The 20790-nt window shown below is 51.8% G+C and overlaps 1 protein-coding gene across 2 annotated transcripts in view; it reads right to left on the reverse strand.

Annotated features, from left to right (window-relative positions):
- Positions 1 to 858: 858 nt before the first annotated feature.
- CDC42EP4 (CDC42 effector protein 4) overlaps positions 859 to 20790 on the reverse strand; it is a 28495-nt gene continuing 8563 nt past the window's right edge. For both annotated transcript variants that reach the window (XM_054459886.2, XM_054459887.2), the window contains exon 2: positions 859 to 3802. In XM_054459886.2, coding sequence (XP_054315861.2) covers positions 2622 to 3692 — 1071 coding nt within the window. In that variant the 5' untranslated portion in view covers positions 3693 to 3802 and the 3' untranslated portion in view covers positions 859 to 2621. The remainder of the gene's footprint in view (positions 3803 to 20790) is intronic.

Here is a 20790-nt window from a genome sequence, read left to right on the forward strand (position 1 = left end):
AGGACCTGCCACTTGTAAGCTGATTTTCTAGGCTTAACGGTAAAAGGGGAAAGAGGAGGTGGTAGCCCCGCTCCCAGCCTCATGCAGAACCTGCCTTCAGGGCCAGCCACTTTCTGGTGGTGACAGTTCCGTGCACCAGGACACCAGGGGGCTGGGGAGAACACAGTCGCTTTCATCCTAATCACAACTGTATAAAAAGCCCATGTCGACCGGCACGGTGGCTCACGCCTGTAATCCCAGCATTTTGGGAAGCCAAGATAGGCGGATCACTTGAGGTCAGGAGTTCGAGACCAACCTGGCCAACATGGAGAAACCCTGTCTCTACTAAAAATACAAAAATTAGCTGGGTGTAGTGGCGCACGCCTGTAATCCTAGCTAGTTGGGAGGCTGAGGCAGGAGAATCGCTTGCACCTAGGAGGTGGAGGTTGCAGTGAGCTGAGATCACACCCCTGCACTCCAGCCTGGGCGACAGAGTGAGACTCCATCTCAAAAAACAAACAAACAAACAAAAAAAACAAAAAACCAACCCCCTCCGCCACAAAAAGCCCATGTCACTGTTTCTGTGCCCCAACCCTTTAAGAGTGGCAGGATACCCATTTGACAGAGCAGGAGAGGGAGGCACAGAACAGCTAAGCGACCAAGTGCCAAGGGCCTCCAAGAGATGGCAGTTGGGGACACCTGAGTCCCCAGACTCTGAAGGGGCCTGCCCAGGCAGACAGCATCGCAGGAAGGGCAGGTGCTCACGGACAGAGAGACAGAAGCCACCTCAGGCCCCCTTGGACAGCTCTAGGACCCGGGTCCAGACCCCACCCCCATCCTGAAATAGCCCTCCCAAAAAGCAGAGACAGACACCAGGCGTGCTTTAGGGCTTTTTTTTAATGTTTCCTCACTGTTTTGACAATATCATGAAAAAATTCAGTTTAGAATCTGGAACTGGCCTGGATGGGATTTGAGGGCAGCTGGCGGGGGCTGCACAGCCCCTGAGGTTCCTCCCCCACCATGGGACCTAATCTATTGGAAACAGGAGCACCAACAGGGCACCGAACCAGGAACTAAGTTAGTGTCTAGAGTCAGGCAAGAGAGGAGAGGCAGGGCCAGAGTCGCCATGGGGACGCCCCTGGCTGTGGTTGGTTCTGTGTCTCCCCCTCCCCCCACTGGCTACATGGAGACAGGGAGGTGGGTCAGGCTGTTCCCAGGACAGAAAAATAACTGGCAGTCAACCTCAGGCCTCATACCCGAGCTTCTGCTCAATCCCCTCGGGGAGAGTTACAGGACTCAGAGAGAAACGTGAATTTCAGAAAAACAAATCATTTTTCACATAAGTGTTCCAAATATTGCGTGGGGCATATTAATGCTAGAAAATTATCTTTTGTTTACCTGAAATTTGCATTTAACTCAGCACTCTGTTTTGGTTTTGCTAAATCTGGCCAACCCTGGCCTCCAAAGTCGGTGGGGGGAGGCCTGAGAAAGGAAGGGAAGTAGTCAGTACTGAGGGTATTGGGGGGAGGGAGGAAATAACTCAGCCAAAAAGAAAAAAAAAAAAAAGGCTTTCCCGCCATAGGAATGATATATTATTTAAAAAAAAAATCATTCTCCAAAAATGTTCTACACTGGCCTTCCTCAGTTGTTAATAGCTATGGGAGGTGGGTAGGGAAAACACACACACCAGACACCCACCCCATGTCATTCTAAATAAAGTTGGGAAGCACTAAAGTTGAGCTGGTGTCTTTGCCACGGATGTCCCCAGACTCCAGTCCGCTAATCGCCACTGTGAATTTCGAAGAGGAGGCTTAGTATAAAGGTTTTCTAAAAGGATTGATTCTCATTCTGAGGCAGACCTATTAACACCATCCTGATATTGCTCTATAAGGATTTAAACATAATAATAAAGAACAAACAAGCTAGGGACTGAGCGAGTGCCCTAGCCTTGTTCCTAGTGTCATCCTGGAAGGGTCCCTTCTTGCAATTCACGAAGCCTGGGGGCTTTCCTTCCATTCTCCATCCTGCTCTCTTCCCCTGGAAAGGGCTGCGTTTAGTGCACATGCTCGCGGCTGGCCCCCCGTCCAGCTCAGCTCCAGGGGGCTCCAGATTTCCAGGGCAGGAGCTGGGGTGGGGCAGGGAGGGGCTGAGAGGCAAGACCATCTCCCTCCTGCTGCAGATGCTTCCCCAGCAGCCACTGCTGGGCACAGCAGAAACGCCAGCAGAGAAAAGGGGAGCCGAGAGTCCTTAGCCCTGGAGCTGAGGCTGCCTCTGGGCTGACCCGCTGGCTGCACGTGGCCGGAACTGGGGTTGGCATCTGGCATCCATTTGAGGCCAGGGTGGAGAAAACGGAGGCCAACAGAGGAAAACCGATTCCTGCTGCGACAACACAGCCCTTGTCCCACGCAGCCTAAGTGCAGGGAGCGTGATGAAGTCAGGCAGCCAGTCGGCACCCAGGCCAGCCCCCTACGTCCTCCGAAGGCCCGAGGGCCAGGCCAGTGTCCCTCATCTACAAGGTCCAGGGTCCATGGTCTGAAGCAAGGGTCCTGGCTGCCCCTGCGCCGTAGGGTCAAAGGTCATAGTGGGGTGGGGGCAGGGAGAAGATGCAGCCAAGAGCTCCCGGTGGCCACTCACTGTCCGCCTCACACACGGATTTCATCCTCCTCCTCCTCATCCATGAAGGAGAACTCCTTGTCCGGCTGTCTCGAGACAGCAGCCCGGGCCCTGTCTGGCCCCCGGAAGGCAGGGCTGCGCTCCTCCAGGACGCCCGAGGTGCAGCTGGAGAGGGAGCTGCTGTCCCGTGTGGTGTGGCTGCCCATGCTGCGGGCTGAGCCGGGGCTGGGGGCCGCTGCTGCCCACCCCTCGTCCTCCAGAGCATGGGAGGGGAGGGAGGGCAAATCTGGGCCGGCCTTGCCTTCCTGCCTTGCCAGGGGAGGGGCCGCCACGGTGTATGGGGGAGCCTGGGTGATGGTGCCAGTGGCGCCCTCATCGCCGTGGTAACCACCCTCCTCCTCCTCGGGGTCCCACTCCTCCTTGTCCATGATGCTGAGGACGTCACCCAGCATGGAGGGCCCCAGGTCGATGTGGAAGGACATGATGGACTCCGCATGCTTCAGCCCATATGTGGCCTTGGGCACGACAGGCAGATCTGTCAGATCCCCAAAGGCCTGCTCATCGAGGAGGGGGTCAGGGGAATGGGGACCCGCGGCCCCATTCCGACGGGGCACTGCCTCCTCCACGCTCACCTCCTCGTCGCCACCCTCCCCACCATTGGCCTTCTTCACGGGGCTGGATGACAGGCTCTTGGGCAGCTTACTGGTGCCCTTCTCCATGGCCTCCTTCTCATTGAGCTGGGGCAGGGACATGGCATTCTTGACAAAGAGGGCCGAGTCCCGCAGGGAGCCCAGCATGTCACGCTGCTCCCGCTCCCCTCTGGTCACCGACTGTGACCGCTTGCTGCCCCGGAACTTCCTGGACAGGAGACTGCGTTTGGAAGATGAAGAGGAGGCCTGTTCGTCCAAGGACTCGCCATCGGGCTCGCCAGCCTTGCTATTGAGGAAGGAGGTGTCCCCAAAGGCGTCTCCGGCCCGGCCAACGTGCATGGTGTGGCGGAAGTCGCCCAGCGGGGCGCTGATCATCTCGGCCGTGAGGTCCGCTCGGGAACGGCGCTTGGAGTGCACGGAGCTGGACACCAGTTGCTTGAGGATCGGCATCTTGCTGGATGGGCGGGGAGGTGGGCCCTCCCGAGGTAGCCAGCAGGTGGGGTCAGATCTGAAGTCCAAGTCCAGTGGGCAGAGGGGGACGCAATGAGGAGATCATAAGGCTGCAAGCACAGAACGAGAGGCAAAGGATTAACGCGGGCTGGCCACACGGCACAAAAGCCTATTTGCCAGGGGACTGTCATTTAAACCCCAGCGCTCCTACCAAAGTTAAATGCTGTGAAATAAGCCAGCAATCCCTGGTATAACCCTGCCTGTTTCTTCATCAGCAGGCATTCAGAGTAGAGGAGTGATTTTGCAAATCTGGTTAGAGTTCCAGTACCCTCAGACACACTTTCCCTGAAACTTGAGAGAGACAGAACCTTTCTTGTAAAAGACAATGCCTCCCCTGCCCCCGCAAGCCAGGATGCTGCCAGAGCAAACATGACCACATTTAAGGACGCGAAGGTAAATTCAGCAATTCCAGGCAGTAAGCCAGGGAAGAGACGGAGTCTATGAGTTGGCTTCTATGAACAGTCAGCCTGGAGATGTGCTGTAAGTTCTTCCTGCTGTCTAACCTTGACCCCTGTGGAGTTAGTGGACACCCGATCCTGAGTCCTGGTCCTCGGAGAGAGAAGGGAACGGACAGGACGGGCCCAGGGAGACAGAGGCTGACCAGTTCCTCCACCTGCGTGGGCGGCACAGTTCTCTTTCTGAATCAGAACTGGGGTGGGGCTGCTGGGACCCACAGAACGAGCTCCCCAGCCTTTCAGCCTTCGCTTGATATCCCATAAATGAGGATCCCGCCTGTGACATCTCCACTGTGGAGCCCCAGGCTCTTTGCTGAGGGGTCCACCTTCTGGTGTCTCGGAGAGATCAAGATTGGGGAACTTCCAGTTTCTTTCATCATTAGGGGAATGGGAGGCAGGGACTGGACCCTAAATGACTTGGTCCCCCCAGGATCTGCAGACTGATTCCTAGATGATTCACCAGAAATCCAAAAAACAGCAGAGGTAGAGCCCAGGAGCCTGGAGGCACCACTCTCACAGCTCCTGACAAGGGCCAAGTTGAAGTTCAGCGTTGGGGCCAAACCAGCCCCTCTCTCCCCTAGAGGGACTTGCCCCAAATACTAAGCCCAGCAGAGCTGGGCAGGGTGGGGAGAGATGGGTGCAGGGATATAACAAAGTATGGTGGGTGAGAGGTGGTGCTTGGACACCAGGTACCTGCCTCCCTCCCAATCCAGCCAGCAGCACAGTCCTGAGAGGCACCCCCAGTCCAGACCCACTCTTCCCACTGCAAAACTCAGATGCTGGGTGCTTCCTCCGCATGCCTGCCGCTGCGCCACACGAGCCCACCACACCCCACCTGGCCCCTAACATCAGCCTAACAGGTCTCCCTGTTTGTCTCTCTCCTGCGCATCCTTCACCTCTTGGCTAAAACAAAACCCATCCACATGACGCCCTACCCAGTGCAGACCCCTTGATCCAATGACTAGTCCCCACCTCGCTCCTCAGTGTCCCCTACTTTTGTACCCTGCTCTATCCCCTGAGCTGCAGTGGATACAAACTGAGCTGCAGTGGATACCCTGCTCTATCCCCTGAGCTGCAGTGGATACAAACAAACCCCTGCCACACCCAGCATCCTTCAGGGCTCAGCTGGGACACATCACTACTCCCAGGAAACCTTTAGCTACCACCTGCCCCCCACGGCACTTTGGGAGATGTCCCCTCTTCCAGCAGATACTGGCTACATTATTCTGTCCCTGCTGGCTGGACTCTCATCTTTCCACTGCAGTACAAGCTTCCAGGGTTTTGAGGCAGAGTCTCGCCCTGTCCCCCAGGCTGGAGTGTAATGGCGTGATCTCAGCTCACTGCAACTTCTGCCTCCCGGGTTCTAGTGATTCTCTTCCCTCAGTCTCCCCAGTAGCTGAGATTTACAGGTGCCCACCACCACATCCAGCTATTTTTTTTTTTGTAATTTTAGTAGAGATAGAGATGGAGTTTCACCATGTTGGTCAGGCTGGTCTTGAACTCCTGACCTCAGGTGATCCGCCCGCCTCGGCCTCCCAGTGCTGGGATCAGCACGTGGGATCAGCGTGAGCCACCGTGCCTGATCCATCCAGAGGGTTTTAACGGGTCTGTTTACCACCGAGTCTGGTCCAGCAGAGTGTGCCACACGGTCAGCCTCCAAGCACCCACTGGAAGTCCAGCACCTCCCTCCTCTCCTCCCCTTCTGCCCACAGCCTAGCTCCAGGGCTCCCAGCCTGACCTCTCTGCGTCCTCAGCCCCATCCGCTTCCCTGTTCTCTCAAGCCTCTGCTGTCCAGCCTCATGGCTTCCCCCACCAGCAATGTCCCCCCTCCCAGTGCCCAGGCCATACTGCTTATCATTCCAGCAAACACAAAGTTCTCTAGGGCAGGGAGGGGGAGCCAGGCACCTGGCAGACTTGCCACACAGTGACGTGGGTGAGGACATGAGGGATGCCTTGAAATGATGCTCTACTCTGGGTCATAGGTCAGCTCTCTCTCCTCCCCACCCTTAGGAAAGTGACCTTCCCCTAACTCTAGCCTGGATTATCTCTGGGTCCCACCCTCCTGCCCTACCTCAATCTCTAAACAATTAGACATTGAACTGCTAGACCAAGGGTCAGCAAACACTTTTTGCAAAGGACCAGAGAGTAAATATTCTCGGCCTTGTGGCTGATAGGGTTTTTGTCACAGCTACTCAAGTCTGTCTTCTTAGTATAAAAGTAGCCGTTGGCCAGCCACAGTGGGTCACAACTGTAATCCCAGCACTCTGGGAGGCTACGGCAGGAGGATCAGTTGAGCCCAGGAGTTCCAGACCAGCCTGGGCAACACAGTGAGACCCCATCTCTACACAAAATCAAAAAAAGAAAGAAAGGAGCCATAGCAACATGTAAACAAGTAGGCATGGCTATGTTCCAATAACATTTTATTTACAGACAACTTCTGGGTTGGTGAGCAGATCGAGGTGCCGGGAAGGTGGCACGTACCCTGCCCCCACCCCAACACCTGACCCCACGCATCCTCATGCAGCTCTTCCGTTTGGCTGTTCCTGAATTGTATCTTTTGTAATAAACCAGTCAAAGAAAAAAAAAAACACCAAAAAGCCACATCTTTATTTACAAAAGCAAATGCAGGCTGGGTTTGGCCCATGGACTGTAGTTTGCTGACTCCTGAATATCATATATGACCCTCTTGGCCAGCCACGGGCTCCTAGGCAAAACTCTGAAGAAAACAGGAAGGAAGGAAGGGAGGAAAGGATGAAGGGAGGGAGGGAGGAAGGAAGGGAGGGGAAAGGAAGGAAGGAATGGAAATAAGGAAAGAAAAAAAGGAGAGAGAGAGAAAGAAAAAGAAAGGAAAGAAGGAAAGGAAAGGAAGAGAAGAAAGGAAGAAGAAAGAAAGGAAGGAAAAGAAAGGAAAGAAAGAAAAGAAGAAACAGAAGAAAAGAAAAAGAAAAAGAGAAGGTAGAGCCTGCCTCAGTCACGTTGAGCATAGAAGGAAAAAAGGCCAGGCTTCAAACGAACTCTCATTCCTGGCAAATCCTTCAGGCTTCTACAGCCACCAGCACAGGCACCAGTCAGGAACGGAGAGGACCCCGTCTTCCACCTGCCTGCACCCCAACTCCTGGCTCTATGCACAGCATCCAGGAATCTCAAAGAACTGGAGGGGATATTCAGTGCAGCGCTTTCACTTTATGGATGAGGAAACAGGTTTACTGAAGGAAAGTGATTTATCCAGGTTTTTAGCCCAAAGGAACAGAGCTGGGCTAGACACTGGGTCTTTGAGTCCAGAGCTCTCTCCACTCCACTCCAGGCCCTTCTCCAGCTCTGGCGGCAGCATTGCTGGTCAGTGACCACCGGCCACTGAGTGCTCCTCCCCACTGCTGGCCGGCAGGGTGCAGAGAAGGGGGTACCCAACTGCTGCTTCAAGAAGGTTCTTGTGTAATCCTAGAGCAGATTCCACACTGTTGATATTTGGGCCAGATAATTTCTCATCGGGAGGTGGGACTGCCCTGTGCACTGCAGGATATTTAGCAGCGTCCCTGGTCTCTACCCATTAGATGCCAGTAGCATCCATCCCCCAGTCACAACAAGCAAAACTGTCTCAAGATATTGCCCAATGTCCCCCGGGAGGCAAAACTGCCCCAGTTGAGAAACAGCAGCCTTGAGTGAGAACACACAGGTGAAGATAGAGCAGGTATGCTCACCAGGTAAACAACAAAGACAGAGAAGCAGGGAGGGGGGTGTGGATGATCAGAACCGGGTAAGAACATGGTGGCACGAGCCTCCAGAGCTGCGCTAAGGGTTTCAACGCCAAGGCAGGAATCCCCAGACCCTGTGAGTGATGTCAGGTCCTGTGGTTTCCAGATCTTATATGCTCATTAGAGAGGAAAGAAAGGGAAACCACAGACCCGGCTCCCCAGGACTCACCAGAGAAGCTGTAGGTCACTGTGGCTGCCCAAAGGGACCAAATATCCTGGCCATGATGGCTACAGGGGAGGGCAGCTCCCCGCATCCCATTAGCCACACCCCCCAGCACATCCTTGCGGGTAGAACTATAGAGTAGGTCAGAGGGGACAGCAGGAAAACTCAGCTGAAATCACGGCCATCCTGGGCTAGCCCTGGGGTCCCCAGGATCTTGTTCAACCCCACACCCCAGAAAGACAGGGACAGGTCTACCCGGTGCTGCCTGCTGCCATGGTCTCGCTTCCTGGGGGGCTGGGAACGAGACTTTGTGGCTTGTGGAAAGCCATCTTCAATACCCAGCAAGGAAGGGTCCTGAGAGAGTTGGGGCCTAGAGGGAGTCAAGCATCCATCCCACTGCCCCAGCGAGGAGGGGGCTGCGGTGCCTGGCAGTCCACACTGGGGATGAGGCCTGGGTGTCTGGAGCTCAGACTAGACAGGCCACCCAGCAGGATTGAGGGTCAGCAACAGCTTGGTTTCACCAGCCTTGAGTGATCTTGAGTCACTCTGAGCTTCTAATAGGGAACTATTTGGAGGTGAGGAGCTGGATGATGGAGTTTAAGAGAAAGTAGGTGGGAGTCCTGCCAGAGGCCTGGGCCGGTCCTGGGGGCAGCTATGGTTTGGGAGGCCACAGGGCATTGTGGCTTTGGGAGGGGTTTTCAGAAGCACCGTGACTCAGCTCTGGGGAAGTGGCTAAAATAGGCTGCCCAACGTAGGGCAGGCACTCCCCATAGCCTGCCTTGGGCGGGACACCCCCACCCCACCCCCAGAAACCACATCCCACTTTCTTGGCAGGGTGAGGGAAAATGGATCACAGCTCACAGCCCTCCCTAGCTCTCCTGAGCCTCCGGAGGAATAGATTCCTCTACCCTCAGCCCACTGACCACGGAACCTTCCTTTAAGGTGGGAACGAGAAGCCCTCCCCAGAAGGTCAGGCCCCTGCTTGGGTCACACCGACCACACCTTTAGTTCAGCCCTGTTCCTGAGACTACAGAAGACCACCCTTACCTGGACCCCTCGCCTATCCTCCCTGGCCCTCCCAGCTTGACCAGCCCAGCAGACCCAGGGCAGAAGGACAGACGGGACCAACACTTCTCACTCCAAGTGACCAGGCAGTGGCCTGTCCCTGGCAGCTTGGCTTGAGGCAGGCGCCAGACCTGAGCTCTCATGGGGCAGCTAGGCAGGCCTCGCTCTCTGAAGCTGCCCTGTGGTTCACCCCGGTATACAGGGTACACAACATGCCTCAACGCCCACTGCCACTGCCTCCGCCACTGCTGCTGGGCAGCATGCCCTCTGCAGGGCCTTCCCCTAGCTGTTCTAATCAACCACCCGATGCCAGGTCCAGGCAATGTGGCTGGATAGCAGAGGGCTTTTAGTGCATGATGACTTTAGTTGTGACCTGGATCGGCAACAAGAGGCTTTGTTCCATTACTCATCATCCATTCACTCACTCCATGACTTCTGCAGACCCACCGATATTCACAAACTCTTCCAGGCCCTGGACATAGGCAGTGAAAATAGCACGCTGTTCTCCCAGGGCACATGTGTAGTGTGAGTGTGGGGGCTGGGGGTGGGGAATGGAGGTGTAAACCTATAAATAAAACGGTATCTCGTATTTCTCAGTATAAGGAGGGAAAGGGGTGGTGTGAGTGGGTGTGGGAGTCAGAGGGTCTGGGGGAGGCCCCTCTTGAGGAAGGAGCATCATGAGTTGAGAACCAAATGATAAGAAGGAACCAGCCAGGTCAGAAGCGACCCAGGCAGAGGGAACAGCGCGTGCAAACGCCGGGGTGTAGGGACAGGCTTGCAGCATTTACGGAATAGAATAAAAATCCATGCAGCCAGGGCCCAGGTTACATAGAGCCCTCCCTACCAGGCCACATAAAGAGTTCTGTTTTGTTTTTAGTTTTTATTACAGGCACCTGCCATCATGCCCGGTTAATTTTTGAATTTTTTGGAGAGACCAGGTTTCACCATGTTGGCTAGGCTGGTCCTGAACTCCTGACTTCAGGTGATCTGCCCGCCTCGGCCTCCCAAAGTGCTGGGATTACAGGCGTGAGCCACTGCTCCTGGCCGATTTTTGTATGTTTTTAGAGACGGGGTTTCACCATGTCGGCCAGGCTGGTCTTGAACTCCTGGCCTCAAGCAATCCACCCACCTTGGCCTCCCAAAGTTCTGGCATTACAGGCATAAGCCACTGCACCCAGCCCAGGTAAGGAGTTTGGAGGTCATTATAGATGTACAAGGAAACCGGCGGCTGTTTGTAAGCAGGTGAGTGATTCAATCTGTGTATTTGGAAGCTCCCGGAGGTCCTGGCATTGGAGGAATGAAGGAGGGGAGGTGGAATTCAGTCAGGAGGCTGTTGCAGAAATGCAGGTCAAAGATGATGGAGACCAGGATGTGGGTCTGGCGAAGGGGAACACAGTGGGAGACATTTAGGCCATGTTTTGGAGGTAGAGATACTCGGGATTGTAGAGGGCCCAGAGGAGGAGAGAAAAGACAGGATCAAATGGGACTCCAGGCCTTCCAGGGGCAGCCTCTGGTCCTGGCCATCCTTTCTCAGGTTTTGCCTGGCGGGCCATGGCCCCTTCTCACAGGAGGGGCTGACATCCTACCCCTAGGCAGAACTTCACTTTGCCAAAACACAGGAGGCATTCTGCTACACAAGGCTTGTCAGATGGAACAGCACGCTGGAGGGGGTTGTGCAAGAGGCTCACTGGGACATGGGCCACAACTCTAAGAGGTGAGGGACTCTGGCTTTAGTCATCAGAGAAAAATCCAGTACTTTCTGGAACACTCACCAGCCTTATCCTGCAAAGATAGGAAAGCACAGGGAAGGTGGAAGACTGTGTTTCATTCAAACTGTGGCAGGGCTGAGGGCAGCTAAGTGAATAGGCGAGAACAGTGACTGCTTAGATACACGTGGTTACATGTTCCAGGCAGGACTTCAATGCCGACTGTGTTGTGATTTTAGCTGACTTTAGTATTCTTGGGGATCTTTTAACTCCTTCATGTGCCCTGCTCAAAAGCCCTTACATCTGGAAGTGTGCTGCGTGCGCAAGGAGGTTAAGGCTCACTGCTGTAATATTCTGAGCCTGAGTAGCCACAATCAAAAACCAAACACAAGGCCGGGCGTGGTGGCTCACACCTGTAATCCCAGCACTTTGGGAGGCTGAGGCGGGTGGATCACCTGAGGTCAGGAGTTCGAGATCAGCCTGGCCAACATGGTGAAACCCCATCTCCACTAAAAATACAAAAATTAGCTGGGCGTGGTGGTGTGCACCTGTAGTCCCAGCTATTCAGGAGGCTGAGGCAGGGAGAATCGCTTGAACCCGGGAGATGGAGGTTGCAGTGAGCTGAGATCGCGCCACTGCATTCCAGCCTGGGTGACAGAGCAAGACTCTGTCTCAAAAAAACAAAGAAACAAAAAAACAAACCCAGGATGGGAACATGAAATGTCACCATCAGGACTCCTGTACCATTTATGTATCTGTGTCAAATATCTCCTTAAAATACCTGGGTGTGGTGGGATCATACTTTCAAGATGGAAAGACCAAATTAAGGGACTTGCCCTAGGTCATGGATTGAAGCCAGGGTGTAACTCCCACCCCAGGGCTCCATCCACTTAAATAGCAATGTACTATCAAAAGTAGGGGGCATCACAGGACAAACACTGAATATGTAATTTGTGTATATACATATATGTATATATATCTACACATATATATATATTTATAGGTTATATTCATGTCTATTGTCATTCCATGCATTAATTAATAAATTTTAGTTTACACACACACACCCCCCCCACACACGCATGTGCACAAGTTTTGGTGTGTTCTTTCTAAATCCCAGTGGATTTTCTTTTTCTTTCTTTTTTTTGAGACAGTTTCGCTCTTGTTGCCCATGCTGGAATGCGATGGTACGTACAATCTCGGCTCACTGCACCTCCACCTCCCGGATTCAAGTAATTCTCCTGCCTCAGCCTCCTGAGTAGCTGGGATTACAGGCACCCGCTACCACACCCGGCTAATTTTTGTATTTTTTTAGTAGAGACGGGGTTCCACCATGTTGGTCAGGTTGGTCTCGAACTCCTGACCTCAGGTGATCCACCTGCCTCAGCCTCCCAAAGTGCTGGGATTACAGGCGTTGAGCCACTGCACCTGGCCCCAGTGGATTTTCTTAGGTACTCCTGGGGGTGCTAAAATGCAGCACCCACTGTGTCACATGACTCCCACTGAGATTGAGAGATGGCAGACATCTGGGAGAGGATCCAACCCAGTGGTCCTGATTAGGCTGTTGGGGCCAGGAGAGGTGACTTGCCAAAGGCCACCGAACTCACAAGGGAGCCGGGCGGTGCTGGAGCCCAAGCCTCTTGACTCCCACCCCAAAGATCTTCCCCAGATAACACCTCGATGGGCTCACCGCCAGGCACTAGGACAACCTTTTGATGTTTGCTACCATCTTGCCCAAATTAAGAGCTGGGAAAGAGAAGAGGGAAGGACCTTCCTCCCACTGAGCAATTGGCACTAGGTGCCACCAGGCAGGGAGAACATTACAAAACTCTGACCCAAGAGCTGCTCAGAGTCAAAATGGTCCCAGGGTGGGGTGGTCTTGTGGTACCTGAAACTCTGGCAAAATTTTTTCAAATAATGGCTTTAAAATAAATGATGGTTTTGGCCGGGTGTGGTGGCTCACGCCTGTAATCCCAGCACTTTGGGAAGCCAAAGTAGGTGGATCACCTGAGGTCAGGAGTTTGAGACCAGCCTGGCCAACATGGTGAAACACCGTCTCAACTAATAATACAAAGAAATTAGCCAGGCATGGTGGCGGGTGCCTGTAATCCCAGCTACTAGGGAGGCTGAGGCAGGAGAACTGCTTGAACCTGGGAGGCAGAGGTTGCGGCACACCGAGATCATGCCATTGCACTCTAGCCCAGGCAGCAAGAGTGAAACTCCATCTCCAAAAAAAAAAAAAGAATGATGGTTTTAAAATGAATGTGATTCAAAGTTTCCTCAAATAATGGCTTTAAAATGAATGTGATTTAAATGAATATGATTTACCTCCTAGAACTTAACCCTGTGGAACTATTTCAAAGGAGAAAAAAGTCACGCACATATTTGTTGAAGCCTTATTCATAATAGCGAAAGACTGGAGACAGGCTAGGTGCAGTGGATCACGCCTTTAATCCCAGCACTTTGGGAGGCCAAGGCAGGTGGACCACGAGGTCAGGAGTTTGAAACCAGCCTTACCAACATGGTGAAACCCTGTCTCTACTAAAAATACAAAAAAAAAAAAAAAATTAGCCGGGCATGGTGGTGTGTGCCTGTAATCCCAGCTACTCAGGAGGCTGAGGCAGGAGAATGGCTTGAACCTGGGAGGCAGAGGTTGCAGTGAGCCGAGATCGCGCCATCGCCTTCCAGCCTGGGCAAGAGGGAGACTCCATCTCAAAAAAAAAAAAAAGAAAAAAAAGAAAGAAAGACTGGAGACAGCCTAATGCCCAGCGATGGAGGAATGGCTAAGAAAGCTGGGAGCCCTTAACTCAGAGCACCATTCAGCAGTCATGGAAAGTGGGAACTATGAAGACCACAGACAACATGGACCAAATGTTTACCAAATGGCATTAAATGGAAGCGCAAACAAAAGGCAGAACAGAGGCCGAGGCAAAGGTCAGGAGTGCAGTACCAGCCTGGCCAACTTGTTGAAACCCCATCTCTACTATTAAAAAAATACACGGCCGGGCACGGTGGCTCATGCCTGTAATCCCAGCACTTTGGGAGGCCGAGGAGGGTGGATCACAAGGTCAGGAAATCGAGACCATCCTGGCTAACACGGTGAAACCCCATCTCTACTAAAATACAAAAAATTAGCCGGGCGCGGTGGGGGGGTGCCTGTAGTCCCAGCTACTTGGGAGGCTGAGGCAGGAGAATGGCGTGAACCTGGGAGGCGGAGCTTGCAGTGAGCCGAGATAGCGCCACTGCAGTCCGGCCTGGGCGAAAGAGCAAGACTCCGTCTCAAAAAAAAAAAAAAAAAAAAAAAAAATACACAAGGCCGGGCACGGTGGCTCACACCTGTAATCCCAGCAATTTGGGAGGCCGAGACGGGCAGATCACTCGAGGTCAGGAGTTCAAGACCAGCCTGGCCAACATGGTGAAACCCCATCTCTACTAAAAATACAAAATTAGCCGTGTATGGTGGCAGGCGCCTGTAATCCCAGCTACTTGGGAGGTGGAGGCAGGAGAATCACTTGAACCCGGGAGGCGGAGGTTGCTGTGAACTGAGGTCGAGCCATTGCACTCCAGCCTGGGTGGGGGACAAGAGCAAGACTTCGTCTCCAAAAAAAAAAAAAACATACACACACACACAAATTAGCCGGGTGTTGTGGCGCGTGCCTGTAATCCCAGCTACACGGGAGGCTGAGGCGGGAGAATCTCTTGAACCCGAGAGGCAGAAGTTGCAGTGAGCTGAGATCACGCCATTGCATTCCAGCCTGGGCAACAGAGTGAGACTCTGTCTCAAAAAAAAATAAATAAAAATTTAAAATAAATAGAAAAAAAGGCAGAACATATACTTGTTTATGCATAGTGGTTACAACTATACACAAATATGCATCTGCGAATAAAGACTAAAATGGCACACAGAGAAATTAAGAAGTTATGTTAGCCTTGAGAGGAAAACAGGCTCTTTTTCTTGTTGTTTATTTATTTATTTATTTATTTTTGAGACGGAGTTTTGCTCTATCGCCCAGGCTGGAGTGTAGTGGCGCCATCTCAGCTCACTGCAACCTCCAACTCCTAGGTTCAAGCGATTCTCCTGCCTCAGCCTCCCAAGTAACTGGGATTACAGGTGCACACCATGACAGCTGGTTAATTTTTATATTTTCAGTAAAGACGGGGTTTCCCCATGTTGACCAGGCTGGTCTTGAACTCCTGACCTCAAGCAATCCACCTGCCTCAGCCTCCCAAAGTGCTGGGATCACAGGTGTGAGCCACTGCACCTGGCCTTTTTCTTTTTAAAACAAACAAACAAACAAACAACAACAAAAAAAAAACCCAAAGTATCAAAGGTTTAAAGAAAAGGCATTCATTTCAAAACCAGCTTAAGACTATCTAGTTCTTTGGGTTCGGCAGCCACATCCCAGCATAAGATGCCAACTGGGGACTGAGTGAGAACTGGTCTCCATCCATACTCTGCCTCTCTTGTGTGAAAATCTCCCACTGATGTCTGTTCTCTCTCTTCCTCCCTCAAAATCACCCCCAAGCCAGACATGTTTATCAGGTCCTTGTTTTATTCTAAGTTGCCTGGGAGGAGGAAGTGGGCAACCTTTAATAACCTGACTTCAGGGGGCACAGGGAGATTGGGACCCTCTCAAAAAACAGAACTCGCTCTCCAACAGCTGCTTCCTGATGCTTAAGCCTCTCCAGCTGAGCAGGAGATGAGTGATAAGGATCACTCCCACCCCACCGGAGATCGGCCTGTTTCCAGTGACACTGAAGCTCCAAGCTGGAGGCCAGCCTCCCACATAACAGTGGGATCCTCTCAGAGATATCCTGTGCAGGTGAAGGTTTTACTTCTACAGCCCTAGCTTGGCTAGACTGTCACTGCAAGGCAGCAGAGAAAACAAGAAGGGGTCACACGAGAGCAACCAGCACCCAGGGGCTCCAGCCACCACTGACCACCAAGCTGTGTGCAGAATTAGATCATCCCTGGGGGTAGATCTCTAATGGGGAAGGCACTAAAGTGAGTCTTAGCTCAAGAGTCAGAGAAACAGGCTCCCTAATCCCCTTCTACCCTGTCCCTCCAGTACACCTCCCTCTCACTCAGTTCTCATTCACTGGGGTCCGCTGCGTGCCAAGCACTGTACTGAGGACAACATACATTTATGCCCTTGAAACTCAAAGCAAACTTGCAAGGAGGCTGCCCTGATTGCCCCTATTTTAAAGAACGAGAAACGGAGACTCAGACAGAGTGAATTATTTTACTCACTCTTCACATTTCACAGCTTTTTTTTTTTTTGAGACACGGCATTGCTATCACCCAGGCTGGAGTGTAGTGGTGCTATCGTGGCTCACTGCAGCCTCAACTTCCCGGGCTCAAGTGATCCTCCCCGACCTCAGTCTCCCAAGTAGCTGGGGCCACAGGTGGGCACCACCATGCCTGGTTTATTAAAAATAAATACATAGGCTGGGCGCGGTGGCTCACGCCTGTAATCCCAGCACTTTGGGAGGCCGAGGCGGGCAGATCACGAGGTCAGGAGATTGAGGCCATCCTGGCTAACAAGGTGAAACCCTGTCCCTACTAAAAATATTTTTTTAAAAATTAGCCGGGCGTGGTGGCGGGCGCCTGTAGTCCCAGCTACTCGGGAGGTTGAGGCAGGAGAATGGCGTGAACCCGGGAGGTGGAGCTTGCAGTGAGCCGAGATCACGCCACTGCACTCCAGCCTGGGGGACAGAGCGACACTCCATCTTAAAAAATGTACACACACACACATATATTTTTAGTAGAGACAGGGTCTCGCTTTGTTGCCCAGGCTGCTCTTGAACTCCTAGCTTCAAGCAATCTTCCTGCTTCAGCCTCCCAAAGTGTGGGGTTACAAGCACGAACTATTGCACCCCACACACAACCTCTCACAACTTCTAAGTGGTGATTTGAGCCCATTTCTGGCAGACCTTGGAGCATGTGATTTTCTATATGAGGTGATGCTGCCTGACCTGTGCAGGTGTCTGCAGCTGAGGATGTACATGTGGAGCAGGGTGGGGTAGGAAGGAAGGGTCTGGGAGCCGGTTAATCTAAGACTCTTGGAGCTAAGACTCACATTACTGCCTCCCCCATTAAAGCTCTATCCCCAGGCATGGCTGCATTTGAAACCTCCTAAAAGGAGATTTCCCTTACCCAGGAGCCCATTCCCACTTCCTGCTCTCAGGAACCTCCCAATGTTCCGGTGTTCTGGGAGGTGAGGGGTGGGGAGGATCACCCTGAAGCACAAGCCAGGACTCTGCTGGCATAGTCAGGAGTAGATCAGCACAAGGCCTCGCTTCTAGTGTGTTCCTGTCTGCTCTGTCCAAACTCCATCTTGTGTTCCTTGGTTATTCCAGCTCCCAGGAAGAAAAACCAGAACCATGACCCAACACCACTTGCCCCACCCTCACTGCCTGCATGCCAAACCATGCCAGGCACGTTGATGCAGAGGTGCCACTGCACAGCCACCCTGGGGCAGATCCCATTTCCTGGAGATGAACATCCCCTACTTTGATGGTCCCTTCCTGGAGAAAGGGGCAAGGTCCCAGATTTCTTTCTTTTTTTTTTTTTTGAGACAGAGTCTCGCTCTCACCCAGTCTAGAGTGCAGTGGCGCGATCTCGGCTCACTGCAAGCTCCGCTTCCCGGGTTCACACCATTCTCCTGCCTCAGCCTCCCGAGTAGCTGGGACTACAGGCGCCCGCCACCACGCCCGGCTAATTTTTTTGTATTTTTAGTAGAGATGGGGTTTCACCATGTTAGCCAGGATGGTCTCGATCTCCTGACCTCGTGATCCACCCGCCTCAGCCTCCCAAAGTGCTGGGATTACAGGCGTGAGCCACCGCGCCTGGCTTCAAGGTCCCAGATTTCATGACATGTCTTCCCCCCACCACCCCCAGACTCCAAGCTACAAGACAGTGCCCATTCCCCAGGTATAACTACTGGGAAGGGGGGTGAATCAGGGAGAGCAGGGATCATAGAGTGACCTGAAGGAGGAAAGCAATAGTGCACACCAGAACCTCCCAGCTACTTCCACTTTCTGCCGTCTCTCTATGGGTTAATAATAGTTGACCCTCCACTGTCCACCAGCCACTTCTGGCTTCTGAGCACTTGAAGTGTGCTTCTGAGTACTTGACATGTGGCCGGTATGGAATAATAAACACTGGAGACTGGGAGGGTGGGAACCCAGTGAGGGATGAGAAGTTACTTAATGGGTACAATGTACACGATTGGGTGATGGTTACACTACAAGCCCAGACTTCACACTACACAATATATCCATGTAACAAAACTATACTTGCATTCCTTATATTTATACACATAAAAATACATAAAAATAAAAAATAGGCAGGGCACGGTGGCTCACGCCTGTAATCCCAGCACCCTGGGAGGCTGAGTCAGGCAGATCACCTGAGGTCAGGAGTTCGAAACCAGACTGTCCAACATGGTGAAACCCCATCTCTATTACAATACAAAATTAGCCAGGCATGGTGGCGTGCAACCGTAATCCCAGCTACTTGGGAGGTTGAGGCAGGAAGTATTGCTTGAACCCGGGAGGCAGAGTTTGCTGTGAGCCCAGATCATGCCATTGCACTCCAGCCTGGGCAAAAAAGAGTGAAACTCTGTCTCAAAAAAAAAAAAAAAAAAAAATCTGGCAAGTCCAAATGGTTATGTGTACAAGTGGAAAATACACACTGGACTTCTAAGATTTAGTATAAAAAAAGAGGATGTATAAAATATCTCATTAATATTTTTATACTGATGATGTGTTTAAATGATATTCTGAATACAGTGAGTCAAAATGTACCATCTATTTCCTCTTACTTGTTAAAATGTAACTATTAAAATATAAATTATGTATGGCATTTGCCTAAGACTTCTATTGGAGAGCAATAATTTAGACATTTTCCCCCTTATTACACAAGCAGCATGTTCCCTTGTAGATGGATAAATAAAGCCAACCATTGTTCACAGCTGGGTCAAAATATTTACGTTAACAATTTATGCTACATTGTTTTAAATTAAATCTTAATACCTAATTTTTACATCCAATCAGGCATTGAATGGCTAGGCTGTTTCCATTTTCAGTTGAAACTCTGTAAGGTCCTTTCAGGCAATTATGTGCATATCCTTAACTATTGCCAGATGATACATTCTTGTGAGTTTGTCCCCCAGGCTGGAGTGCAGTGGTGTATCTCAGCTCACTGCAACCTTCCACTCCTGGGTTCAAGCAATTCTTGTGCCTCAGCTCCCAAGTGGCAGGGGCTACAGGCACACGCCACCATGCCCAGCTTTTTTTTTTTTTGAGGCCGAGTCTGTATTGCTGAGTCTGGAGTGCAGTGGTATGATCTCAGCTCACTGCAACCTCTGCCTCCTGGGTTCAAGCGATTCTGGTGCCTCAGCGTCGAGGCATGTGCCACCATGCCCAGATAATTTTTGTATTTTTAGTAGAGACAGGGTTTCACCTTGTTGGCCAGGCTGGTCTTGAACTCCTGACCTCAGGTGATCCACCAGCCTCGGCCTCCCAAAGTGCTAGGATTACAGGTGTGAGCTACTGCACCCGGCCGGGAAGCTACCTTTTTTTCCCCTAATATATTTAACAGCCACCCCACCAAGCTTATACTACCTTACAGGCTCTAATCAACTATATGATTGAATCTTTTGGGCTTTGGAAGTGGATAAGCTCATCATCTGCAACTAATAATAATTTTGCCTCCTCCATTCCTCATTATCTCGTTAGATTTGTTACACTGCCAATATAATGTTGAATAATACCACTGACATGAAACATCTCTCTTTCTGGCACTTACAGTGATATCCTAAACCTCCGGCATCTAATCCAGCAGCCACAAGCCACATAAGGCTACTGACTACTTAACACGTGGTTAGTGTGATTAAGGAGCTGAATTTTTAATTTATTTTTTTTTTGAGACAGGGTCTCACTCTGTTAACCAGGCTCAAGTACAGTGGCACAATCACAGCTCATTGCAGCCTCAACCTCCTAGGCTCAAGCAATCCTTCCACCTCAGTCCTGAGTAGCTGGGACTACAGGTGTGCACCACTATGTTGCCCAGCCAAGTCTTAAAATTCCTGGCCTCAAGTGTAATCTCAAAGTGCTGGGATTACAGATATGAGCCACCACACGTGGCCAGAATTTTAAATTTTAATTATTTTACATTTAAAAATTGATAATTGGCCGGGCACAGTGGCTCAAGCCTGTAATCCTAGCACTTTGGGAGGCCGAGGCGGGCGGATCACGAGGTCAGGAGTTCGAGACCATCCTGGCCAACATGGTGAAACCCCGTCTCTACTAAAAATACAAAAAAATTAGCCGGGCGTGGTGGCGGGCGCCTGTAGTCCCAGCTACTCAGGAGGCTGAGGAAGGAGAATGGCGTGAACCTGGGAGGTGGAGCTTGCAGTGAGCCGAGATGGCGCCACTGCACTCCAGTCTGGGGGACAGAGCCAGACTCCGTCTCAAAAAAAAAAAAAAAAAAAAAAAAAAATTGATAATTTGCCAGGCGCGGTGGCTCATGCCTGTAATCCCAGCACTTTGGGAGGCTGAGGCGGGCGGATCACCTGAGGTTGGGAGTTCGAGACCAGCCTGACCAACATGGAGAAACGCCGTCTCTACTAAAAATACAAAATTAGCTGGGCATGGTGGCGCGCATGCCTGTAATCCTAGCTACTCGGAAGGCTGAGGCAGGAGAATGGCTTGAACCCAGGAAGCAGAGATTGCACCATTGCACTCCAGCCTGGGCAACAAGAGTGAAACTCCATCTCAAAAACAAACAAACAAACAAACAAACAAAAACTGATAATTGGCCGGAACGGTGGCTCACGCCTGTAATCCCAGCACTTTGGGAGGCCAAGGAGGATGGATCACTTGAGGTCAGAG

This window comes from Pongo pygmaeus, chromosome 19, assembly GCF_028885625.2.
Source record: "Pongo pygmaeus isolate AG05252 chromosome 19, NHGRI_mPonPyg2-v2.0_pri, whole genome shotgun sequence".
NCBI classification, from domain to species: Eukaryota; Metazoa; Chordata; class Mammalia; order Primates; family Hominidae; genus Pongo; species Pongo pygmaeus.